We start from the raw sequence: 27,027 nt of genomic DNA, 5'->3' as shown, positions 1-27,027 counted from the left end.
ATGTTAGAGCCTAATTGTAGTTTACATATTTTTTGCCTTATGATATTCCATTGTTTAAGTATCACCTTTCCAATGATAGGTATTGGGGTCATTTCTAGTTTTTTACTTTTATAAACAATGCAGCTATGAGAACTCTTGTACATATCTGGGGAACATGCACACACATTTTGATATAGACTCAGGAGTGGAATTGCTAGGTCATAGAGAGTGAACACTTTCAATTTCATTAGGTAATGGCACATTGTTTTCAAAATGGGTCTTAATTTTCATTCTCACCATCAGTGCATGAGAATTCCCTAGTGATAGTTTGCTGTTGTTTTAATTCTCCTTCCCTGATTACTGACCAAGCTGTACATTTTTTTTTCATTTGTTTAGTGGCCATTTGGCTATCCAGTTCAAGTACTATGCCATTTTTCTTTACGGTTGTCTCTTTCTAACTGATCTGTAGTTCTATGTCAATTATATATGTTGCAATTATCTTCTCCCACTCTGTGGCTTGTCCTTGCAGTCTCTTTACATGATGTCCTATGAGAAGTCTTCGATTGTCTTCTCTCAAAACACCCCTTGGGTGACTGCATTAATTCCCATGGTGATAAATACTTTTTAATCCATGCCCTCCTAAATGTATCTCTAACTCAGGTGACTCTGTTGAAAGTCAGAGCCTCTCTCCAGCTACCTATGTACTGTATCTCCATTTGGATGTCTAAGCATCTCAAATGAACTTTCAATCTTCCCACACAAAACTTACTCCCCCTACTGTCTGTTCCATCTTAGATGATGGCAGCTCTAACTAAGAGGATATTAAATAATTGTTAAAAGTCAAAGTCCGGACAGTGACTTGCAATGTTCTAATAAACTGCATGCCAGCAATGGAACCCTGGCCCATTACTTTCCCAATCTCATCTTACCACTCCCCACTCACTCCATTCTAACCACAATGGTCTGTTGATATTTCTCCAAGCTGGGACATACAATCCCACCTCAAGGCCTTGGCACTTCTTGTTCTCTCTGGCTGTGATCTACCTTCCTCAGAAATCAGTATGGCTACCATTCCCTTGCCCCAAGTCTTTGTCCAGCTTTTACCTCAATGATTAACGTTTAAAATTCCCACAGTAACCCCCTCCCAAACCCTTTACCGTATTCTACTTTTGCTATAGCATTTAATTCCTGCTCCAACGTTTTCTATGCTATTTTAAAATTTTCATGTATAACTGGCTATCTCTGGAATGTAGAAATACAACATTTTTCATGTGAAAAAAATCATTTACCTACAGATTCTTTAAAATGTTGCATTTATACAAATAAACAAATGGCAATCTTAGTTCCTCCTTTCAATCCTATACCTATGATCTTTTCTCTTTCCTTTTTTTCTTTTCCTTTGGTGGAGGGTGCATGTTCCAGGAATTGAACCCAGGGCTTCCGCTAGGAAGATGAGCATTCTATCCCTGAACGACCATACACCCATTTCTTGCCTTTTTGTACCAGCTATAATTCCAGCAATGATGAAAAGATGTGAATGTAGCAGCCATGCTTGTTTTGTTCCCAATTTTAAAGGGAAAGCTATCAAGGCATCATAAATTAAACACAATGTTGGTGTGTGTTTTTTGTAGACACGTTTTCAGGTGGAATAAGTTCTATTCTTAGTTAAGATTTTATCATGAATTTGTTACATTTTATCAAATCCTTTTTCATCTATTGACATAACGATGATTTTTCCTTTCTAATCTGTGAATAAGGCAAATTATTCTGATTTTCCTCCATTAAACTAAAGCTGCATTCCTTGTATAAAACAACTTGGCTTTGATGCATTATTCTTTTAGTATATTGCTGAATCACATATTTTTATTTAAGACTTCTGCTCGTGGGTGAGATCGTGCTATAATTTGGCGTTCTTGAACTGAACTTGTCAAGTTTGAGCATCAAGGTTATATTAGCCTTGAAATAAAGCTGGAAAGCATACCTTCCTTTTCCTTGAAGTGTCTATAAAAGATTGGAATTATTTCATCCTTGACTGTTTGGTATAATTCTTAGTAAAGCTATTTGAGCCTGGAATACTTTTTCTAGAAAGACTGATTGAATTTCTTTAATGGTTAGAAGACCTCAGATGTTCGATTTCTTCCTCAGTCAGCTGTAGAAAATTACATTTTTTTAGAATTTTTTTCTATTTCATCTATAATTTCTCATATATTGTCATTCATTGTCTTATTATTTAAATTCCTGCAAGAAAGGGTGGGATATGTTCCTTTTCGTTCTTGGTATTATCTGTCTGTAACAGCCTGTTTAATTCTTTTCCCTTCATCAGTCTTACCAGCAGCTTATCAAATTCCTTAATTTTTTTTGAAAAGAACCAACTGTTGGGTTTATTAATCTTCTCTGTTATATGTTCATTTAATTAGCTATTGATCTTAATTTATTTACTTTCTTCTTTCTTCTGGTTTATTCTACCACCTTATTTCTAATGTCTTAAGACAGATGCTTAGTATAATATTTTCAGCCTCTTTTTCTAGTGTATGTGTTTAGATTACAAATTACTCTTGAGCCCTTCTTTAACTGTACACTAAGTTCTGATAGAAAGTATTTCAATTATGGTTCAATTTGCATTTTCCAGTGTTCATTAGGTTTAATGAATCTATTTGACCTGGAAGGATATTACTTGGTGTCCAAGCATACAGACATTTCCTAGATACCTGTGTTTTTCTATTTTTTGCATAATTACATTATGTCATTTGCATGACAAAACTTTCAGACTTGCTTTATGTCCCAGCATAAGTTGACTTTGGTAAACATTCCACGTATGCTTTAAAAACAGGCATATGCTACAGTTTTTGAGTACAGTGTTCTTTATATGTCATTTGGTCATTTTTATTACTGTAGTTTTAGAATCATATGCATTGACTTTTGTCAGCTTGTTCTGTCAAATATTCAAATAGGTACATTAAAATTCTTAATTTTGATTGTGAATTTGTGAGTTTCTTTGCAGCACTTTTAATTTTCAAGTATATGAGCCTTGTTATGTACATGAATACATTCAAATTTATTAGTATATCTTCCTGAATCTTTAACCATGATGATATGTCCCTCTTTATCCTTAAAGAGTTTGTCTTAAACATAACTTATTTTGCTAGTGCTTGCACAGTATACCTTCTTTCCATCTTTTTATTTTAAGCCTTTCCATATTGAATCACTTTGTTTTAGATGTGTGACATGAACAGTATATAGGTAGATTATTTAATCTACTGCAAGAATCGGAAAACAGCTATGCACATTTAGTTACACAGTTTGCGCACAGTTAGGAAAATTAAGTAGCTGCAAAACAGACTGGATGGCCCACGCACAAAAAACATGATTTTGCCCTATACAGAAAGTTTATTAGCCAATGACTGAGGCTATCCTCTTCGACTTTTCATTAGCGCAGACAGTTTTATTATGATGTACTTGGATTTAAATATATCATCTTATTTTGTACTTTCTCATTATTCTTACCTCCTCAAGAATTCATTATATCATCCTTTAAAATTGTTTCCCCTTTTATTATTTGGAAGTTATATACTTTGATTCAGTCTTTTCTGTGTATCTTAGTAATTACAAGTATGTATGTATTATTATTATAAACGAATACCTTTTTTCTTCTCCTGGACACACAAAGACTTGATAACACCTTAACTAATTAATTCCATTTCCAAACTTATATACTATTGTTATGTATTTTAATGATAGTTAAAATTAATCATAATTGATATAATTAAACACTTGCAAAAAGATAGCTTTTTTGCTCTTAATACCTTCCTGTATCTCTGACTGCCTCTCAAGACCACTCTACTTGAAGTATGTCTTTGAAAAGTTACTCTAGTACAGGAAATAAATTATTTTCTTGAGAATATTTTTATTTTGCCTTTATTCTTGATTATTTTTGCTGGGTACAAAATATCACATTAGGCTTCTGGTCAACCAAGATGGTGGTGTAAGGTGGTGTAAGATCCAGGATGCTATTTCCCCCACAGTATCTTTGAACAACTAGCAAAAACTGGCAGAGTCACCCTCCTCAAACCTCTGGAAAAGAGTTAAAGGGTTGTTGTAACTCGGCAAGGAACAAATAAAGAAAACGCAGCTTTAAAAATGGTAGGAGAAGTTCATGCTGCCTATATGGCCTCTCCCCCTCTCCTTCCCTGACCTCTGCATTACTCCCTTCCAAGAGCTCTGTGGAGCTGGCCTGCACTCCCATTGTGAGTCTCTGGCCCTGCTCTGCAGGGAGCAGAGTAACCCCTATATGCATGGGGAATCTGTATGTCTATGCCAATCTATCAGATGACAGCCTGAAAGCTTGAGCCAGGAAACTTTCTCGGCTGATCTTTCTAGAAATTGCTCTGAGGCAGAAGTAGCTTACAGACAACTAAAGCAGTATTAAGAAACAATTAAGTCAAAGAGGATTGAGACAAAGCATTCTCAGCTTTAACATCATAAGATAGAACACCTGGAAGAAGGAAAAATTCTATTCCATAGGGAGTAGAGGGGGCATTCAAATTCTTGTAAACAGAGGAACTCCTAAGGCCAAAAGCAAGGGGAAGCCCAGGACAAGATCCAGGCTCAGAAATGACTGACAGGACCCTGCTTCTGCATTTGCCTCAGGCTGATCTTCTCAATATGAGGGCACTAATCAATACTGTGCCAATTTGCAAAAATAGTAAAAGGTGTTTTTTGCACTGGTATGTTTAGTTTTTGTTAACTTTTAGCACTCAAGGAAATCTCTGTCATCATTAGCTGGATGCAAGCTTAAAGAACAGAGCTCAGTGACTAAATCCCAGGGTTATCATCTAAATAATAAAATGTATACTGTATAACAGAAGATCACAAGACAAAGAAACAGGAAATGATGTTCCATCTGAAAGAACAAGATATAAATGCAGAAACCATCAACAAAGTAGACGAGGCATGGACATAACAGGACAAAGACTTTAAAAAAGTGGTCCTCAATATGCTCAAGAAGAACACAGAGAATTAAAGGACAGCAGGAAAACAATGAACAATATGAGCATCTCAAAGAGAAAGAAGCCTTTGTAGCCAAACAAACAGGAGTTGAAGACCACAATAACTGAAATGAAAAATTCCCTAGAGGGTTTCAACAGAAGATTGGAGCTGGTAGAAGAATCAGTAAATGCAAAGGCAAGACAGTTGAAGTGGTTCAGGTTTAGGGGAAAAATAGGAAAAAAAAAAAAAAAAGGTAAACAGAGCCTAAGAGACCCATGGGACATCATCAAGTTTACTATGAGATATATTATGGGAACCTGAGGAGGAGGAGAGAGAAAAGGGCAGCATGAATATTCAAATAAATAATTGCAGAAGATGTCTCAAATTTAACAAAAGACATGAACATGCAAAATTAGGAAATGTGGCAAACCCCAAACAGGATAAACATGAAGAGAATGACATGCAGACATAGTAGTATACTGCCCAAGGACAAGGAGAGAGTTTTGAAAGCTACAAGAGAAAAGCAATGTGCAATGTACAAGGGAGTCCCAATATATTTCCCATCAAAAATCCTGGAGGCAGGAAGACAGTGGGATGAAATACTTAAAGTGCTGTAAGAAAATAATGGTCAGCCAAGAATTTTGTATCCAGCTAGTCTGCCAAACATGAGGGCAATATTAAGACATTCTCAGAAAAACAGAGGGAGCTCATCACCACTAGGCCTAGCCTACAAACACGGTTAAGGAAAGTTCTTCCAAGTGAAAGGAAGGGATACTAAACAGTGGATCAGGGTGGCATAAAAAAATAAAGACCTCTGGTTAAGGAAGCCATATGGGGAAAAACAAATGCCAGTACCATTGTTTGGTATGTAACAGCATGTTTCACTTCTTACAGGTTCTAAAATGCAAATGCATAAAAGGCAATGATAAATCGATGGCTTTAGACACACAATCTATAAAGATATATCTTGTAACAAGTACAACAAAAAGGTGGGGAGGATGGAGGAGTACAAGCACAGTGTCTGGGCATGCTAGCAATGATAAGTTGGTATCAAATCAAACGTGACTGTTATAGATTTAGTATGTCAAGTTTTAGCGCCATGGAGACCACAAAGAAAATATATGAAAAATGTATTACAAAGGAAAAGGGAAGGGACTCGAAACGGTGCAATATTAAAAAATAAATAAATATGAAAGTAGGCATTAACGGTAGAATAATTCAAACATAAATGGACAAATACTGTATGATCTCACTGATATGAAATAACTAAAATAAGCAAATTCAGAGTAGCAAAGGAGAATACAGGTTAGCAGGGGCCAGAGTAGGGATAAGGAACTGGGAGTTAATGGTTAACTGGTACAGTGCTGATGTTTTGGCTGATGGAAACATTTTGGCAATGGATGGTAGTGATGACAACACAATATCATGACTATAATTAACACCGCTGAATTATATATTTGAATATAGTTAAAAAGGTGTAAATTTTAAGTTATATATATTTTACCAGAATATTTAAAAAAAAACGCAACATAGGCCTGTTTAACACAGTGAATGCTAATGCACACTATGGGGTTTAGTTAATTATAAAATAATATTCTTTCATCAACTGTAAGGCACACACTAATGCAAAGTACTAATGGGGACTATATGGGAATTCTGTATTTTTTACATAATTTTTTTGTAAACCTGTAATTTGCCTAATTAAAATATATAGGAATATAAATGAGGACATCTGAATAAACTATGGAATTTAATTTTTAAAAAGTACCTTCAAAGTTATTTCTGTTCAGGACCTTAGTATTATTCCACTCTCTCCTGGCTTCCATTTTGCTATTGAGAAACCAGTCTGTCACTTCTCTAAACGTAATATGTCTTTTTTCCTTCTGGCTGCCGTAAAGATTTTCCCTTTACTTATCTTTACTATTCTGAGGTTCACTGTGATTTTTCTGGATATGGCTGTATTCTTGTTGGGACTTAGTAAGTTTCTTGTACTGCTGTCTTTCATGAGCTCTAAGAAATCCTTATCTATTATCTTTTCAAATATTGCTTTCATCCCATTCCCTTTCTCTTTTCTTTCTGGAATCCCAACTCAACATAGGAGAACTTTTTTCACTGTATCCTCAGGCCTGCCAATTACCTTTCTGTAATTTCCATGCTGCTGAATCTCTAGGCTGCATCCTGGATAGTTTCTTCTGACTGGTTTGCAAGCTTACCCATTTTCTCTTCAGGTCTATCTATCCTGCTATTAAAAACATCCACTGAATTCTGAATTTTGGCAACTGCAGTTCTTAGTTCTAAAATTTCTATTTGATGATTTTTCAATGTCCCTTTGAAAGCTTTCAAGCTCAGTTTTTATCTCTTTAAATGTAGCAAGCATGATTACTTTGGAGCCTATGTCTGATAAATCTGATATCTCAAGTATCTGTGAAGTCTTCTATTATATTCTGTTGGTTCACATTTATGCAATTTCATATCCTCATGTGCTTGGCTCTTTTTTGACTACATTCTGGACATTGTATTTGAACAATCATTTGGAGAACAACAATTTTGTAGCCTGGACAATGGTGTCTTCTTCCAGAAAAAGATCCATTTCCTTTAGCCAGTACTATAAGTCTGGGTCTACCTTAATCCAAAATCAAAGCTTCATCTCTTCTGGTTCATCCAGGTGATAAAAAATGGGTTTGCTCTGGGGTGTAACCCCTTATGATCCAGCTTAAAGTGAGGGGTGATCTATCAGAGTGCTCACCTCTGGCTAGCACCAACTTTGAGTTCTATAACCCCGGCACCATGAAACTACCAACTAGGTTTCTCAGCTGTTTCTTAGTGACTTGATCTTTAGGACAAAAGCAGCCCTAGATACTGAGGTCCCCTCTCTTGAGTCCTGTCCTCCCCCAGATCTCAGTTCAAGAGTTCTTCACTACCTTGCTAATTCTTTGATGCTTTAATAAAAATTTAAAAGTATTTTGCTTGGCTTTATTTATCCTCAGTGAGGGTTGTCTGAAATATCTAATGACATTTTGTAGAGGGCAAGTCATTTACAATTGTAAGGGAAATGTAAGGGATGTATAAATACAAGGGGGAAAGAAGCTAGATCCTTTCAGAAAATTAATTACTTTTTATTTTAGTTCCTTGTCAGCACTCAACCCCAAAGAGTAGGGTAAAGCCTTCTCTTCCGAGCAGATGGCTCCAACACAATGTCAGACTTGCCCCATCCACTCAGAATGCCGAAAGGACTAGGTTTTGAGTTTCCGAGCTTCCCAATAGCATATTACCACTAAAAGAAATGACACCTGCAAAAAATCTCAGGAATAAAGTTTAAAAAAAAAGATGCAACACAAATAAGGCCTGGCATCAACCTATAGTGCACTGAAAATCCATTTTATAAAAACCAGCAGCTACTTCTGAGAAACACAGTGTTTAGCCCAAAGAAAGAATTCATTGTGAGGTGAGATATTATTAGAAATAAAAATAAAAAGCTTCATCTCTCTTATCTAGTTTATAAATAATTAAATAGGATATAAGTCTGCATTTTAAGGAAATTACTGACTAAGCTGTCTGTAAATTGTTTTTAATATCAAATAACCTACCCACAAAATGTAAAACATTGCAATATTAATTACTATAAAGTTTTAAAGCCATTTGAAAAGTATTTCTGGTGATTGCTGAAGTCCATCTATAAAAGGGCCAAATATCCCTTAAGAGACAAGATTCACCTTTCTAACACAAATAACAGTGCTTCTCAACCACTCTGGTAAAGCTCTCAACTAGCTTCACTTTATTACATCTACTTTTATTTTCCCTCTCTCTGTATTATGTCACATTTTATGTCCAAAAAGAAAAATATATCAGCATGTAGCTTTTATGCCTTCTTGTTGCTGGCAAATTCTTGGGACCCTGGGTTAGTACATCAAATTTAGCTACAATATGAACATATATACATTGTCTCTATGATTTAAAGAAACTCAGTGATTTCTCAAAACTGAAGAACTACTTCAAACTTATTGTGCTTTATAATCACAATGCAAATCATGTTGCACAGAGGAATTTGGACCACGCTATTAACTGGAGAATTCTGGCTTATACATTGGCCGCTAGTAGCTGCAATATTTAAAATGCATTAAAACATTCCAGGAGGTCTCTACAGAAGTACTGTGAATCCAACATGTACACCTCTTGCTCCATGAAAAGAAACAAAGAGTAGACAATGCTAAGGTTCAGACAATTTGGAATAAAAATTAATAATAAAACCAACAATAAAACTCTACCTCAGGGTGGGCCACAGTGGCTCAGCAGGTAAGAGTGCTTGCCTGCCATGCCCGAGGACCCGGGTTTGATTCCCGGTACCTGCCCATGTAAAAAAAAAAAAGAAAAAAGAAAAAAACTCTACCTCAGCTGTTTTGTTAGCTATGATATGATAGCAAATTTCTCTGACGGGTATTAAGAGTCTAGAAAAACTAAAAAACAAGACAAAGACATCCACAGTTTTAGCCTCCTTAATGAAGGACATATCTCAAGGTCTCTTCTTCCCTGCCATGGGATAACCAAGTTTTCATCTGAAGCAAAGGTAATCTTAGCCTAGGTACCCTTTAAATTAATTTAAAAAGGTTTCATACATATTTATCATCTTGATATGATTTTGCTGCCAGCACAAAACAAAATAATCTCACTGTCATCTTAGCAACTTGGGAAACCAGTGGGGGAGGGGTGGTGGTAGAATGGCAGCCTTGATCCTCCGTATAAGCTTGAGAAGGGAATGAGAGTTCATAGTCACTTTTGATGCCAGAGACCTGAAATGCTACCCTATTCATTCAATGAGGTTAGGGAAGCATAAACTCCAGAAGAGTCTGAATCCACTAAAGTGGCACTGGAAGGAGAAACAAATTCTCCAGAATCGGGGGAGAGACAGAGAGGACAAACAAACTGGTGAGCCTTTTGTCCAGGAGGGTGTGCAAATTTAGGCATTTATTGAAAGTGTTCCTCCCAGTTTTATTGTTGTGCAGAGACAGAAGCATAATGCTGTCATATGACATCCTCCTGAACTGCTCAGCTATAAATCATATGGTAGTGGCAGATTCAGCAGTGGTTTTTGCCACAACTTCCTTCCTTTCCTCTGTGTATCATCCTTCCATAGAAACTTCAATACTTTAATTCCAGGAGACGTTCTAACCTCAGAGACTAAGTCAGTAATAAAAATAAGACATACAATTTAAGAAGAGATCCAGAAAACGTTTGTTCTTAAGTACTTACAATCATCAACAAAAATGTGCCCCGTCCTGTAAGGGTATAGGTATAATAATTTCTATTATATAATGATGACACTTTCTGAGGACCACATTCAACTTCAAACATGAATCAAAAGTACAGTTACTACGAACCTGAGTGTTATCATAAGATCAGATATTTGAAACTTGGATTAGATTGAAAAGATTCAGAGATATAGGTAATATACCAGTACTCTTCTTATCCCAGCCCAGTTCCAGGGTTACAAAAGAAAACTAACAACAATAAAAAAAGAAGAACTCATTAACTTTTGGCAGTGGTACTGGCAGAGAAGTGCCCGGCCAACAGTCAAATAAAAAAGACAAGGCTCCCCAAAGAGCAGGAAGCGGGAAAGTGGAAAGCAGGTAGGAAAACCCTGTTTTTGTTAAAACCCTATTAATCTCAGCAATGGCAGGGCTCTCAGTTGCCATTGATGATTAGTTGTTAATACTTAGCCAGAGGAATTAGGAATTGAAGGGAAAAAAAAGTTTTATAGCAGAGAGCGAGTTGGGGGTGAATCAAAGACTAACAAGAAAGTCAAGCTTAGAGGATTTTGATTTTACTAGTTCTGAATGATGTCGGCAGTTCAGAATTTTCCAAAACCTGCAAGTGGTCCTGAAACGGTCAGGGTCTTACAAGCCTACTGGGGACAAACAGACGCGACGATGATAGCAAAACGCTGAGCTCTTCAACTCAGTGATCCAGAAGGGGTTTCAAAACAGAAGGAGAAAACAGGCATCAAAACTTTTGCATTTCCTTTTAAGAAATAAGATATTCTCGAACTGTAAAAGTAATGCATGTTACCTTTACCAAATTGGAAAGAAAGGGGCACAAAGAAAATAAACATAACCTGTGAACTTAGCACCCAAGTATAATCACTGTTAACATGCTGCAGAATAGTCTTTTAAAGCATCACTCCCCCCCCTCCACCGCCACAAGGTCCACGCTACATGTCTAATTTTGATGAAGAGTTTCGTTCACAAGACATCTTGTGAATTTTTAATTATAAGTGAATAACCTACAACTTCTCTTCCATGTTCAGAACAGAGTTTAATTCTGATGCCACCTTATGCTAGATTCATGTAAAGTACTAAAGGTTCATTTTAGGACAATTTCTTACCAATCAGGTAGTCAGTCTATCTGGGCTGAGAAAAATGTAGATAGTTTAGAAAAGTGTTTCCACAAATTAGACATAATTATGTGTCTATCCATTGTATACATACAAAAACAAAGGAGGAAAGCTGCATGCCATTTTTTTCTTTTTTTCTTGTGGTTCGTTTTGGTGAGGATTAACACGTTTGGGGGGTTTGAGATATCTTGCAGATGATCTTCTGAAGGGGCAAACGGATTTCCTCAGCTACACTTAAATAAACAGTTTCATTTTAAAAGGTTTTAGATACTGCTCTGTCATAGCAAATGCTGTGGGAAGTGTCTCCCATAGCAATAATCCCACTTTGCTCTCAGGATCAAAGGATCCCTTTGAAATGCACATAAAAGCATTGTCCAATCACTAGCAGTGACAACAGTCAAAGCAAGGTGACAAAAACTGTTCTATCATTGGCCTCTGGGTGAAAAATGCTAAACATAGACAGTACCTGCTATCTATCTCATTTTCAAAAGTCTAAGGACCAAGCTGGGATAAGAAAGGATTATTTCAGGGACAGGCAAACCATCCATTTGTCCAAATTCTACCAGTTACACCAATAAGCTACAGACCCACGTGAAGCTGCCCAAACAACGTCTTCATAGAATCATGTCTTCAAGCCACCCTTTGTTTTGACGAAGACATGGCCACATGAAGATGAGGGCTACATATTAAATACAACTTTTGGCAAAAATAGTTCATTGCATTGTTCGGTGGATATACTATTCAGCCTGTTCAGAAAGATCCACCCCCCAAAAAGATGTTTCATATGAATTTTTCTCCTGACCAACTAGAACTATTTCTTTAGATATAAGAACTATGAAAAAAAAATACTACATTTCTCCAGGTTATGGTTTTATTGCTAGGATGCTCAGAACTTATATTTTAAGCTCAAGCCTTCTTATGCCAAGTGTTATTACCACAAATGACGTCCTTTTCTGCTGCTCATGTCTCTTACCTAGTTTCATATTTTAAGGAACAGTAATGTCTTTGGAAGTAGACAGGATTATAAAAAATGAATGAGAGGCCAACCATAAATTATGTAATCACTGAAGATGAGTCTTCATAGAGAAAAGCAGCAGGGGCTTGCTACATTTTTTATTGCTTTATAATGTACTTTGGTCAAAGATATATAATCCTAAAAGTCATGTAAGCTGGAAAAAAAAACTATCTTGCAGTGTTAAAAACTAGGGCACCTGATTACAAAGTAAGCTAAAAAAACAAACCATAATTGCATCCCTGAAGCGCTAGAAGCAACGTGCAGAATAAATCAACTAATGCTGCCAAGGGTCAAACTAACCTTTTCCCTCATTATTCTTTTTCTAAATCAAAATGCACATGAATAAACAAAAAGTTTCGGTGCAGAAATTTTGCCATACATCTCCTGCTATACAATAATGCCTGAGTACCTCTGTTCTTCACATTTCAATTTCCACCATTAAATCAAGTTTTGTGCAAGACTGCATGAGTATTTTTATCCAGTAATTAGGCAGATAAATGAGAATAAAAGGGAAAAAGCAAAAAGAGTCTGGACCATCACACTTGGTCTTAATATTAAAGTTTCTACACCAAAACTTCCAATCTTCTCTAATAATATCATTTACATTGGGAGGTAAGAAAAGGATCTAGGAAAGATTTTAAAAGCCTCAAATAATACTTTATTACAAACCCACTAAAATATGGTATTTCAACCCAACTAATGAACGTAATTGTCAATAATGCCAGTGAACAGAAAACAGTAGGAGCTATTTCTACCTTTCACAGACATTTAAAGACAAAGGGTAATAAAATAAGTTCCCCTTGGGATAATTTTATACGTGCTGTTTTGGACATGCCATGTTAAAAACGAAAACTCAATATCCCACTTATTCTGAAATTCATATTAATTAATCCACAAAATATTTTTCCCAAAGAACTTTCACTTTTGTACTCTACTAGCAAGCTTTGAGGGGAAAAAAAAGAAGGAAAAAGAGACAGAGAAATGAATCCCTGAGTCACAGAAACCAAGACTTTTCCTTTATGTTTTGTGTGGTGTCTTCCATATACTATTAGTAATTAATGTTGTCATCAGTTTTAATATCAATGCATTACCTATTCAGTGACATATTACTCCTTCTTTGAACATGGCTGAGTGTAGGTAATTTCAACTAATATGGATACCTTTTTTCTAAAACTGGCATTTCATTTTATATATTCATTTTAGTGAACAAGGCCAACCTCTGGCTGCCATATTCATTACTGACTCAACATAAAAGGTGCGAGTTTTCACATTTGGTGTTAATCCCCATATTTCCAAAAGCCTATACGTATACACACACACACACACACACACACACACACACACACAAACACAGCACATGCTCATCAGCAATCTTTTGAAATGCTCAGACTGTAAAATGTCTTACTTCCCTAAGGAGACAAGCTATGGCACCAAGTCTTGAGGATCACACTGCTGCCACCTTTACTTGAGTATTTTTAACCTAGGAGGGACCTTGGCTACAATCTCATCAGCAAACACTTCAAGCAAAGTGCTCTATTAAAGTCCCCCCGCCCCAACAGGAAAATGAGCAGAGAAAATGAAAGGGTAAAAAAGATAATTTACCTGCATCAATTTTCTGGAGAGCTCATTAGTGAGGAATTCTTCTTCCTTCTCATAATTTACAGCAAGGGTTTCTTTCTCCTTCTGCAGAGCCTGAATCTTCTTGAATAAAGTGTTACTGATGAATTCTTCTTCCTGCTCAGCCCTGGCTTGCTGTTTAAGAACAAAACAAAAACACATGGTGAGGTAACAGGAAATTCACTAATTGAAACATAACTCTTGTTTCCAGAGAGGGCACCCATTTTAATTGGAGCTCTATTTTTAACATGAGCCAACACACCCAAGAAGCACAAAAGAGAGGAACTCAGCAGCCACCATAAAAGCAAATCTTACTATTAGCCCAAACAGCCTCGCTACACCATGTATTAACCTTCTTAAAGTGATACTTCATGGAAATTAGCAAAGATCAGTTTGGAGATTTTATACAACAATCCTAAATCAATATCCAGAATACAGCAAGTTCCTTTTTACATTTGAAGACAAATCTAATTCTGTGGTAAATACATTGATTTGTGATAACTCTCTACATCACTGCCTCTCAAAGGTTTGCAACTAAAATTTCGAGGCATCACTTTTTACTAGGACAGAGGTATTCAATTCACTTATAAGGAAAATCAATCATGTCACCTGTTTCTTAGGATACTGAAATGGATTGGATATGCTATTAGCAAAGCAATACAGATACACATAGATACATTAACATATTCATTTCATTGTGACTGGAAGGAAATACACCAAATGACGAAAACAGAATTATGGCAAAGGAATGGGCATATAGGGGGTGAGAGATAAAGGTGGATAGAGAGAAGTTTTTGGTGTTGTTTTTACTTTATCTCACTAATGGGAGGGTTCTTGGGAGGAAAGCATGGGACAGGCATTATTCAAGGACGGGCATTATTGAATTTTTAAAACACAGAAGAAACGGGGTCAGACATAATTCAGTGGCAAAGAAAATATTCTTTTGACGTTACTTTCCAAATGTTTTCACAAAATAAACAGAAAAACCTCGCCAATCAAGACTCTGCAGAAAGAGCTCATGTGGTTCAAGGGGACTCAACTCTAATCAAAGTACTTTTTAAACCATGACATTTTGATGCATTAATCCCAAATAAAACACTCCTATTTTATCTGCCAAGTGAAGGGAAAGCTACTTGAATTCCAAGCCTCCAGCGCCTGTCATTTATAATACTACAAGAGGGCCCTGTGGGCAGGAGAGAGAAAAGGGAACCCCCATTAAGCAATTATCACCTTTTATTGTCAAAATGTCCACCAGCTTTTTTCAGCTCTGATGGCTGAGATTTCACTACAAATTCACTATCTCCCCCAACACCGACATCCCTGATAGCCTTGGTTTCTGTGTAGCCCACTGCCCTTGCTCTCAATTACAGCAGCCCTAGAGAAGTACAGCAATCTCTAGAACTGCTTGCCCAGCTACTCTACTGAAGACCACACAGAGTTTAGATGGAGAAACAGAATTGTATAAAAGGTGGTAACTGTGGAGAAGACCTAGCACTCAAGTTTTTTAAGAAGCCATCCTGGCTTGGCCAGGAGAATGAGCAAAAGAGAATATACATCACTTGGCTAGCAAAATTATTTTAATTAGCCACAGATACCAAGTAAGCATCCTTCACCACAGTGGTTCTTACACACTTCATACATTATTAGCACATTGTAATGTCTTATTGTTTCCACTACAGGCAAGGAAAATCCCTGTAGATTGGTACTTCTCCCCCCCCCCCCCTTTAAATTCATCCCTACATGTCTACAAAAGTCATATACATCAAGATCTCCAGGTTTCTTATATGAGTGTAAGAGAAAGGAATTCAAGGTATGTATTTAAGGCATATCTGCTATATACATCCAAGCCTGCAATCTGGTCGAGCTACCTGTTTATCTGGTTTTGACGGACAAAGTCCTACATGATTGGAATTCTGATTATTCAAAAAGTTACAGAGCAAAAGGGTGGAGTGGAACTGTAATGCTTCTGCTGGTGATTCTGGAAGTAGAATTCAAAAGCGTGTTTGCCATACGATTAATTTCATTAACAAGTCAGATCTAACATCTTGTACATTATCTCATATCTAATATTTTCAAACACTGGAACCTTGAATCATTAAGGAGTAAAAGAGAACCAGACTCAAAGACTTCGCCTACCATCTGCCTCTTTAAACAGGGGCCTAAAAGTGAGGAGTTGAGCAGCAGAGGCTGGGCCCTGAGAGTATATTCATGTAGCCCCACTCCATTTAACCATCAAGTTATAGGGGCAATACATTTTACCAAATTTTTAAAAAAAGAACTGAAACTTAGCAGGGTCTGTAGATCACAGACCTCCCAGTTTCCTTTCTAGTGTTCTTCCTGGGGAAAGTGACAAATTTTATAAAGGATGGGGGAAGACAGATGTTCAAGAGCAGCGGGTAAAGGAAAGTAGTATAGGATGAGGACTAGACCTGCTCTGAAGGTGCCTTCCAAAGAAAGTGATGTGTAACCATCAGGGGAAACCGAGGCTTTGGCAAACACAATTATTCACCATTTTAGAATTTCCATTCACTTCTAGACTAAGCCTATTAATAGAAAATACCACTTTTAGGATTTCTAAAGGAATAAGAACTGCTGTGAAGCCCAGTAAAGCCTATCTAATTGTGACCACTCTCTCTTGAAGCCCAACTCCGCAAGTAATATTATTATTTTCCCCACTATGTGGGACATGACATCCAGGGGTGCAAGTCTCCCTGGCAACATAGATATGACTCCCAGGGATAAGCCTGGCCCTGGCACTGTGGGATCCACAATACCTTCCTAGTCAAAAAAAACAATTACAACAAATAAGGTATCAGTGGCTGAGAAAGTTCAAATAGAGTCAGGAGGCTACCCTTACACAAGCTTCAGCTAGATATTGCTATTTATCATGGTTTGCCAAACCCCAATCAAAACAATTCCTGCCAACCCTAAAGAACACCCAGGGCTCTATGTGAGATTTTACAAGGGTTCCATGTACTACGATTACCTTCCAGAAACTTGCACCCTCCACATGTGTTCATAGGCCAGATAAGACCTGAAATCCAGAGGGGCCAGCCTCTCCAGAACATCAAGCTAGTTCTATTTCCCATCCTATATTATCAACAGCCCTTTCTAACATGAAAAAGCTAGTGATTTAGAGAAGATCAAAGGAGAAGGTGAAGTTGTAACAGAGACAATAAGGTTTAACAAATGAGTATGACTGCTGAATTATATTGATATTTCTTTTCGTCTCCAGTGTCTTGGAGCAGCACGAAGGAAAAACCTAAAATGGTGGAAATGTAACCCATATCAAACTCTGAAATCTGTTCTATAACTACTTGTTACAATGTACTTTGAAATTTATTGTTTTGTATATATGTTATTTTATGCAATAAAAAGAAAGAAATAAATAAAATAACGAAAATAAAGCCTGTCTAACTTAGGGGTATGGTTAGTTTTGCCAACCAAAGATCTGACAGAGGCCTATCTTTAAGTTAAGCTTCTGCCACTTCTTGGTTCTAACTGGGGCGGGGGGTGAGGGGGGCACTGTTCAGCTATAAATAGCATCTGAAAGCACAGAGAAAACCATCCAGCAGAACAAGATTCAAGGTCCCTGTGTCAGGGTGAAACTGTTGTGTACCCCAGAAAAGCCCAGTTCTTTAATACTGATCAATATTGTTGGGTGGGATCTTTGTGATTAAGTTGTTTCCATGGAGATGTGTCTCCACCAATTCAAGGTGGGGTTGCTTACCAGAGTCCTTTAAAAGGGAAGCACTATTAAATCTTCTGGGCATCAAAAATGAAACAATTTTGTGCATCAAACAAATTTACCAAGAAAGTAAAAAGGCAGCCTACACAATGGAAGAAAATATATGGAAACCATATATCAGATAAGGGTTTATTATCTAGAATATATAAAAGAGATTCTACAACTTAACAACAAAAAGACAAACAACCCAATTTAAAAAATGGGCAAAAGACAGGAACAACCCTTTTCAGAAGAGGAAATACAAATAGCTAAGAGGCACATGAAAGAATTCTCAACTTCATCGGCTATTAGGGAAATGCAAATCAAAACCACAATGAGATATCATCTCACACTCACTAGAATGGCCATTATTAAAAAACAACAAAATGACAAGTGCTGGAGAGGATGTGGAGAAAGAGGCACAGTTATCCGCTCTTGGTGGGAATGTAAAATGGTGCAGTTGCTCTGGAAGGCAGTTTGGCGGTTCCTCAGGAAGCTAAGTATAGAATTGTATATGATATAGCAATACCATTACTAGGGGTGTGTGTGTGTGTGTGTGTGTGTGTGTGTGTGTGCGCGTGTGTGTGCGCGCGCGCGCATGTGTGTATATTCAGAGGAAATGAAGACAAGGACACAAATGGACATTTTCACACTGATGTTTATAGCAGCATTATTCATGATTGCCAAGAGATGGAAACAGCCTAAATGTCCATCAACAGATAAGTGGCTAAACAAGCTGTGGTATATACATGCAATGGAACATTATGTTGCTGTTAAGACAGAATAACGTCATGAAGCATATAACATGGGTGAACCTTGAGGGCATTATGCTGAATGAAATTAGTTAGAAACAAAAGGACAAATACTGTATAGTCTCACTAATATGAACTAACATTGATAAGTAAACTTGGGAGTTAAACACAAAGTTAAGAACAAAGGTTATCAGGAAATAGAAAGAGGGCAGAGATTGGGTATTTGATGCTGAAGGAATACAGAGTGTACAACAGGACTGATTGTAAAAATTCAGATAGCACAATACTATCTGATGGTAGCACAATAATAGAAGCACACTGAATGAAGCTGAATGTGAGTATGGTTGGGGGAGAAGGGCTGGGGGTAGGTATGACACCAGAAGGAATGATAGGAGATAAAGGCTGAGACAGTATAATTTAGGAATGCCTTGAGTGGACAATGATGGTGATTAAACGTACAAATATAAGAACGTTTCTGCATGAGAGAGAACAAATGAATGTTAACATTGCAAGGGGCTGAAAATGGAATGTTATACAGGAAAAAATACAATCAGTGCAAGCTGAGGTCTATAGTCAACAGTTACATTGCAATATACTCCCATTGAATGTAACAAAGGCATTATGCCAAAACTAAATGTCAACAAGTGGGGGATAAGGGGGGAAGGTATGTGATTCTTTGCGGAAGAAAAGAAAATGTCTTCATATAGATTGTAGTGGTATAGGCATGGCTAAGTGATTATTCCAGGAACCACTGATTTGTTACTCAGGTTGGATTGCATGAAAAGCAAATAAAACTGCTTAAAACAGAACAGAGAGAAACAATGCTGGAGAAAATGTGGACAAAGAGATGTACCTATTCACTGTCGGTAGGGAAGGTGCAGCCCCTCCAGAGGGCAGTGTGGTGGCTCCACAGGAGGCAAGGGGTATGTCTGCCATATGATCCTACAACCCCGTAGCTAGGTATATACCTGGAGGAACTGAGAGTGGGAACCAGAATGGATATTTACACACTGGCGTTTATGGCACAATGGATGGAGGTGGCCTAAGGGTACAACTGAGGGAAGGAAGGGGGAACTGTAGTATATGCATACAATGGACTACTAAACGGTTGCAAGAAAGAATGAAGTTGTGAAGCATGCAAATAGGTGAATGAACCTTGAGAACAGTATGTTAAATGTCAGAAACAAAAAGACAAATATTATCATGCATCACTCATGTGAACTATACTATACAAACTTAGAGAACTGAAGTTGAGAGTATGGGTTATCAGGTTGGAGCCTATTGTAAAGGGTCCTAGATTGTAAATTCTTAAAGCAGTCACATCCATTCTGAAGTTGTAAACATTATTTCTAAATTCTGAGAGGCTGAGCTATTTGTGCATAACCTGGTCTTTCCCTGAAATTTCAGACATGTATGTAACACCTGAAACTTAAGAGTAAGAGCTCTGAAGCTATGGAAGTCAGCATTATCCCATACAACAACTGTTTAAAAAGTTGAAAAAGGGATTAGATTTCAATTAGAGATATGAATGAAGTTGATCTGGATAGGACTAACGTGAATCAGAATACAGGGTAATGGATGATACGGTCCATATTTTAAAACTTCAATTTCTGTGTGAGACCAAAGGGAAAGCTGTTTATTTTGTGCAAAATTTATATTTTGGGTAGTGTATTATCTATTTTAACTTGTATGGTCAGTTTATCTGAACACCATAATTACATAAAATCTTGAAAAGGACATGAGATCCTGTTGATTTGTACAAGTTAGTGTGATGGCCTGATATATTTCCAGAGTAATTTCAGCATAGAATAAAAAAGTATTTGCAAAGTTCCCTTGGGGGACTGAGGAGAAAAGAGAAAATACTCAACTTCCACATTAGGAGAATGCCTGATATTCTTATAAGCAGTGGGAACAACAAAATCAATAGGCTGAGTCCTCAACCTTGACTTTTGAACCTATGAAACCTATTCCTGCAAAGGAGAAGCTAAGCCTACTTATAATCATGCCTAAGAGTTACCTCTTTGGTTGCTGAGATGAGGCCTCTCTCTCTCTCTAAGCCAACTTGACAGGTGCACTCACTGCCCGCTCCTCTATGTGGGACATGACTTCCAGGGGTGTAATTCCCCTGGCAACCCGGGGCAGAACTCTTGGGCTGAGCTGAGACATCACATCATGGGATTGAAAAAGTTTTCTTGACCAAAAGGGGCAAGAAAGAAATGAGACAAATTAAGTTTCAGTGGCTGAAAGATTTCAAAGAGAGTTAAGAGGTTATCCTGGAAGTTATTCTTATGCATTATATAGATATTCCTTTTTAGTTTATGGTGTACTGGAGTAGCTAGAGGGAAGTCCCTGAAACTGCTGAGCTGTGTTCCAGTAGCCTTGATTCTTGAAGACAATCATATTTTTACAATGTGACTGTGTGACAGTAAAAACGTTGTGTCAGATATTTCCTTTATATAGGGTATGGGCAGATGAGTACAAAAATAAGGATAAAAATAAATAGATAAATAATAAGGGGGGAAAAATTGGGTAGATTGAAATACTAGTGACCAATGAAAGGGAAGGATAAGGGGTACGGGATGTATGAGTTTTTCTTTCTATTTCTTTTCCTGGAGTGATGCAAATGTTCTAAAAATGATAATGATAATGAATACACAAATACTTGATGATATTATGGCCCATTGATTGTATACTTTGGGTGGACTGTATGTGCATGAAGATCTCAATAAATATATTTAAAAAGAAAAAAAAGAGGAACCGTTTTGGAAAAATTTTCAAAGTGGACACACACAGAGCCATTTGGAGATGCAGAAGGAAAACATCCCCAGGGAACCTATTTGAAACCAGAAGCTAAAGGACCAGCAGACACCAGCCACATGCCTTCCCAGCTGACAGGTATTCCAGACTCACTGACCTTTCTTGAGTGACGGTATCTTTCCCTGGATGCCTTAGTTTGGATATTTTTTCTGACCTTACAATTGTAAACCTGCAACTTAATAAATTCCCTTTGTAAAAGCCATTCTATTTCTAGTATATTGCATTTTAACAGCTTAGGAAACCAATACAGTACCCAAATCCTGAAACTACAGCTCACCCTTTTCACAGTTGGTACTGCTCATTTTAGGAATAAAAAATAATGAGGACAAAAAGACAAGACACTATATCCAACACAACCTCAGAAAAATTCACAAAATAAAAATATAGAGGATCAGAGACTGTATAAAGAAGGTAAACTCTCCATTATGAGAGAAGGAACCACGCCTCACAGGAAGGCACTGAGCATCCATTCTGACTTCTATTCCCTGCTGCTTTCTACCCACACTAGTGCACTATTATCTCAATCTTAGATCCTGGTTTTACCTTTCTCCTAATCTCAAAAGAAACCTTTTGTTTTAAGGCTTAAACCATTCAACTTTCAACTGTATGCCTCCCAAAGGAGCCAGGAACCGGGAAGACAGCTGCCTAGGAGCAAAGATAGAAGGTTCGGCATCATTTGCTGGGCACTGTAGGTCCAAAAAACTGGGGAGTAGACAACAGGCAGGCAGAGGGGAGGGAAAACAGGCTACCTTAGGAAATCCCATCAGTAGGTTTTATCACAATATTCTCCATTTTATCTGAAATGCTTGAAAATCTGAGAATACCTAACCACTTCCAAGTTCAATAAAGTGGCATTTCAACAGCAACAAATGGATCAGGATTAACCTGTAACAGTAAACTTTCATTAACAAAGGAAAACGTGTGAAAAGAAATTTAGGAACTCTCTGAAGGTGAAACCTTTTACTGATGTTTTGTTTACATTTGTAGAATTGAAGACTGGGACGATCGGGGGAAACGGAAGAGCCTATGATTCCACTTTAATGCCCAATTCGATTCTAGTTGCTATTAGATTCTATAACTCTATTTGCTTGTTAGCGTTTTTTATTAGACCTCACTCAGCAGGTATTCATGTGAGAATTAGTGTATAAAGCATATTTCCATCATTCTTACCTTATAAAAAACATATAATATGTGAAAATGAAAAAGAAAGGATGGGAAAAAACGAGAAATTTATGAAGTCCTTTGGGAAAATAAAGCACTGAAAAAATTCTTAGAAAAAATTATTTTTACCTGAGTCATCACAAAGTTAAGTATCCATACTCCAAGTGAGCACAAGTTTCTATGGCTAAAGAAAAACAAAGTTTCTTCTGACCCACTGATACTATAACCAGACACAAATTTGATAGGAGATTCAAAGAGGTTGCTTAAGATTCCTAGTTCTTTATCAGTGGCATTTTGGAGCTCAAAGATTAGCACAGGAAGGAAAATTCAAAAACCCTCAACAACAGTACTTGCTACTGACAAGAAAATTCAAGTGCCAAAACCAAAATCATACAGAAAGATGCAAACCTTGATATGTCAGGAATGAGAAAAAGGAGTTTTCCAAGGCAAGAAATTATCTACTAGATAGCAGTTATAAGTAAAAGGATACAATCAGGAGAAAGTTCAAGTGACTGCCAAGGTAATATATATTTGCATTTGTCAAAAATAATAATAATAATAATAACTTTTAAAAGTTGGTTGATGACCTGCTTCAATAATAAAAATCAGATAACTGTTGAACAGATTTCCACTGGACTGTGTTCTGTGTTAATAAACCCACTGGTATGAACAATAGTTGATCAAATCCTGTAACTTCCAGCCAGTTTTCGGTTATCTTAGAGCTTAATACTTAATAATCCAGGCAGATTCTAATTATTATTTTAATTATTTTAATTTTTTAGGTTTAGGAATTTATTTAAATATAATTCTAGCTATTTAAATCTACTATTCTGTCTACTCACCCACAACCTACATTTTAGTAATCTTAATGTCTCAGTTTGAAACAGCATCTGAAACTGTAATATTAGGATAGTAGGAACCACCAAACACACAGCCAGAAAACTGAATGAGACCCTGTTCTTTAATGGTGTCGTGGTTAGGGACGTGTCAACTTGGCCAAGTTGTGGTAGCTGTTTATCTGATTGGGCAAGTACTGGCCTGTTGCAATGAGGACATTCCATAAGATTAGGTCATGATCACGTCAGCTGCATCCACAGCTGATTCCATTTGTAATCAGCCAAAGGGTTATGTCTTCTACAATTAGTGATGCTAAATCTAATCACCGGAAGTCTTTTAAGGAGGACTCAGAGAAGACAGGCCCCATTACTGCTTAGGCTGGTGAGCCTCTCCTGTGGAGTTCATCCAGACCCTCCATCGGAGTCATCGGCTTCACAGCCTGCCCTGTGGATTTGGACTCTGCATTCCTGCCGTCACGTGAGACACTTTTATAAATTTTATATGTGCAAGTGTTCCCTGTTGATTCTGTTTCTCTAGAGAACCTAACTAATACAAATGGTCATTTACTAGGCATCTTAGTTTGCCAGGGCTGCTGTAACAAGGTATCACAGACCAGCAGGCTTAACAGGAGGAATGACTGTCTTAGTTTCGGAGGGTAGAAGTCAAAAATCAAGGTGTCAACAGGATCATGCTTTCCCTGAAGTCTGCAGTGCTCTTGTATTGACTTTCTGGTGATGCATAACTCAACCTCTGCCTCTGTCACTTGGCCATTTCTCTCCCACATGACCTCCTTCTCTCCCACTCCAATGCTGTCCAAATTTCCTCTGCTTAGAAGGACTCAGGTCATGCTGGATAAAGGCTCACCCTGACTCAGTTTGACTTAATCTTAATGAATAGGACCTTTGAAGATCTTATTTACAAATGAGTTCACATTCACAGAATCAGGGGTTAGGACTTGAACAAGTTTGTGGGAGGAGGGGATCCATTCCATAACACTAGGAGCACATCTTGAAAATTCTGGGAGGTATGCAGTTCAGCAGAATCCCTGATGATGATGATTATGATGATAATTGAAAACTGGCTGGAAGTTATAGGATTTGATCAAACCACTGGTCATACCAATGGGTTTATTAACACAGAACACTGTCCAGTGGAAATCTGTTTAACATTTAAGTGCCAGTACTGCAGGGGTGCGTGGTAGGTGATGTAGAAGACAGTCCATAAGTACCTGTGTTTCTTCTATTCGAAGGACTAGTAGAGAGATGGTTTTGATGAGAGGCCTAAGCATTACAATTCTGTGTTTAATCTGCTGAAGCACTAGGCTATTTTGTGCTTCCTCCACATAATGCACACTAGTTTACATTAAAGCTCTTTAACTGTCAATAAATTAAAGCATCCATATTACTTATTCCATTCCAGAATTGCTAGTAAATCACTGAGTACACAAAGATCAGAACAGAAATCATGAGCAGGATTCACAGCTGTGTTGTTCTTCCCGATACCAAGACGAAGTCACAATTACAGCACCAAAGGGCAGGAGAAAAAGGAGCATCTAGCTGTCACTTTCAAGACTAGAAGAACTCAACCTTGTGATTTAAAAGGATCCTAATCGTTACCAAGTTTTATCAGTCATGTTATGCTTGAAATCCTTCTGGTGCTTCTTGAACCATCTTTAGTGAAAGAACAGTTAGCTCCCATGCCACCAAACTGCAGTGGACTCATACGTGTTCTCGTGTGCATGTCATTGCACATGAACTGCACACACTTCACAAACACAGCTCGGCACATGGAGTCAGCAATAACTCATCCAGTCCGCACTCAGAACCAGGAACTGAATCCACTGGTCACTTGTTGGAAAGAGAACATGAAGTTACTGTAACATTCCTAAAGGCTTATGCTTGATTTACGAATTTATCTCATCACAAACCAGTGATAAGGTTTCTGCACTAGACTGCGAGCCGCACTTTGAACAATCCTGCCCTGGGGAATGTTCATATACACTGCCAGAGTCCAGAGACAAACTGTCTTGTTGGCAATGTGGCTGTGCTCCCCTCCAGTTTTGTGACCCTGAGAGACTTATGTGATCGCTCTGTGCTGCATTTTTCTCCTCTGTAAAATGAAAATAATGGCACCACCCTCTGAGTTGGTTAGGAAGATAAATTAAAATACTACATGTAAAAAGGTTGGGGAGAGTACATGAACAGGAGGATAAAAGAGAAAACAGTGACATCTCCTAGAGTCTCCATTCATTTAACTAAAAGGGGAAATGAACAACAGAATTAAGGTACATCCATGGGAAGAAATATAGAATTATTAAGAAGAATATGGTTTAGATGTGCTGACATGGAAATACATGCAGCAACAATTTCAACAAGTGAAACACCAAAGTTGAATGTACACAGAGAATGCAAAAGGATCCCATGTTAAGCACCCAAACAAAAATCACACACATACAGGGACACAAACCACCATGAATAAGCCATCAGAAGCAATATGCTTTGAGCTTCACACACATACACTAGACACCCTACCCTCAAACTTCACAAAGACTTCAGATAGCCCAAGTCTCACAAACTATAATTTTATATAAAATGTTTGAATTAAAAATGTGAATAAGAAGAGTTTTTTAAAATTGGCAGGTTTAAAAAGGAAAATATGAACTTCTTGAAATAAATGTTTAAATCCATCTTGCATTTTGTAGTTTAACAGGAAATTCAACCCAGCTGAAAAGCAAATTAAGAAACTGAAAAACCTAAGAATTAATCCAAATGATTCCATTTACATGGAATGTCTACAATGGTCAAATCCACAATGATAGAAAAGTAGATTAGCAGTTTACAGTGGCTGGGAGAAGGGGGAAATGAAGGGAGTGATTATGAATGGGTTTCTTTCTGGGGTGATGAAAATGTTCCGGAATTAGGTAGTGGTGAGGGTTGCACAACTTTACCAAAAGATGCTGAATTAAAAGTGTCAATGTTACGGTATATGAATTATATCTCAATTTTTTCAAAAAGCCTTAAGCTACTAAAGAGGGACAGCAAACCCTCCAGCCACCAGGGCCCAGGAAAAGAGCCACTGTTTCTGAAACAGGGATAGAAGCAAAACTGGTCTGCCTGTGGAAGAGGGATAGGAAACCCTCCCATTTCCAGGACTTGGGCAAATCCACCATCCCTAGGGGAGGGCAGAAAAAACTGCCAGCAATACAAAGCAGAGGTCTAGTAAATGCTCAGGGAGGCCCAGAGGATTCAAGGTAGAGTTTGGCTGCTGAAAGAGGAAGAAGAAGGAATGCTGAGAAGACAATGGCCCCATGTTTGTGCATAGGGCCTACCTAAGACAGGACCAGAGGAACTGCAAACTAACCGTTGCCTCCATAATGAGAAATAACCAACAGCTGTCTACTGCTGGAGAAGGGACAAGAATGTGGCAGTTATTTGGCAGCCCAAGCATGCAAGGACTGCTGAAAACTGAGAAGGTAAAGCAAGAACACTGAGAAAAGTGGAGCCCAATAAGCCCCACTCTACTATACAGTAGCTGCAGGCTGTACAGAATTTGAAGCCTGTAGTGCACTGAGATACCAACAACAAAACCAGTTACTGGTTTCGACTGACTCAAACCCACACTAATGGCCTAGCAGTAAAATACCATACTCTATAGATATTTTCCAAGTATTTTACTTATAAATAGTGTAGGTAATGCTTTTTACCTCAGTCTCTACTGGTCTTTCTACACACAATGTCTGGCTTCCAAT

At 37.6% G+C, this 27,027-nt stretch overlaps 1 protein-coding gene across 1 annotated transcript in view; it reads right to left on the bottom strand.

Moving 5' to 3' along the window:
* The window catches only part of CCDC6 (coiled-coil domain containing 6), a 143,399-nt gene that overhangs the window by 47,192 nt on the left and 69,180 nt on the right, over nt 1-27,027 (bottom strand). The window contains exon 2 of the mRNA XM_077125252.1: nt 13,971-14,120. Coding sequence (XP_076981367.1) covers nt 13,971-14,120 — 150 coding nt within the window. The remainder of the gene's footprint in view (nt 1-13,970; nt 14,121-27,027) is intronic.

Source organism: Tamandua tetradactyla, chromosome 13 (assembly GCF_023851605.1).
Source record: "Tamandua tetradactyla isolate mTamTet1 chromosome 13, mTamTet1.pri, whole genome shotgun sequence".
Taxonomy (NCBI): domain Eukaryota; kingdom Metazoa; phylum Chordata; class Mammalia; order Pilosa; family Myrmecophagidae; genus Tamandua; species Tamandua tetradactyla.
The sequence above is the reverse complement of the archived record's forward strand: the minus strand, read 5'-3'. Positions and strand labels throughout refer to the sequence as shown.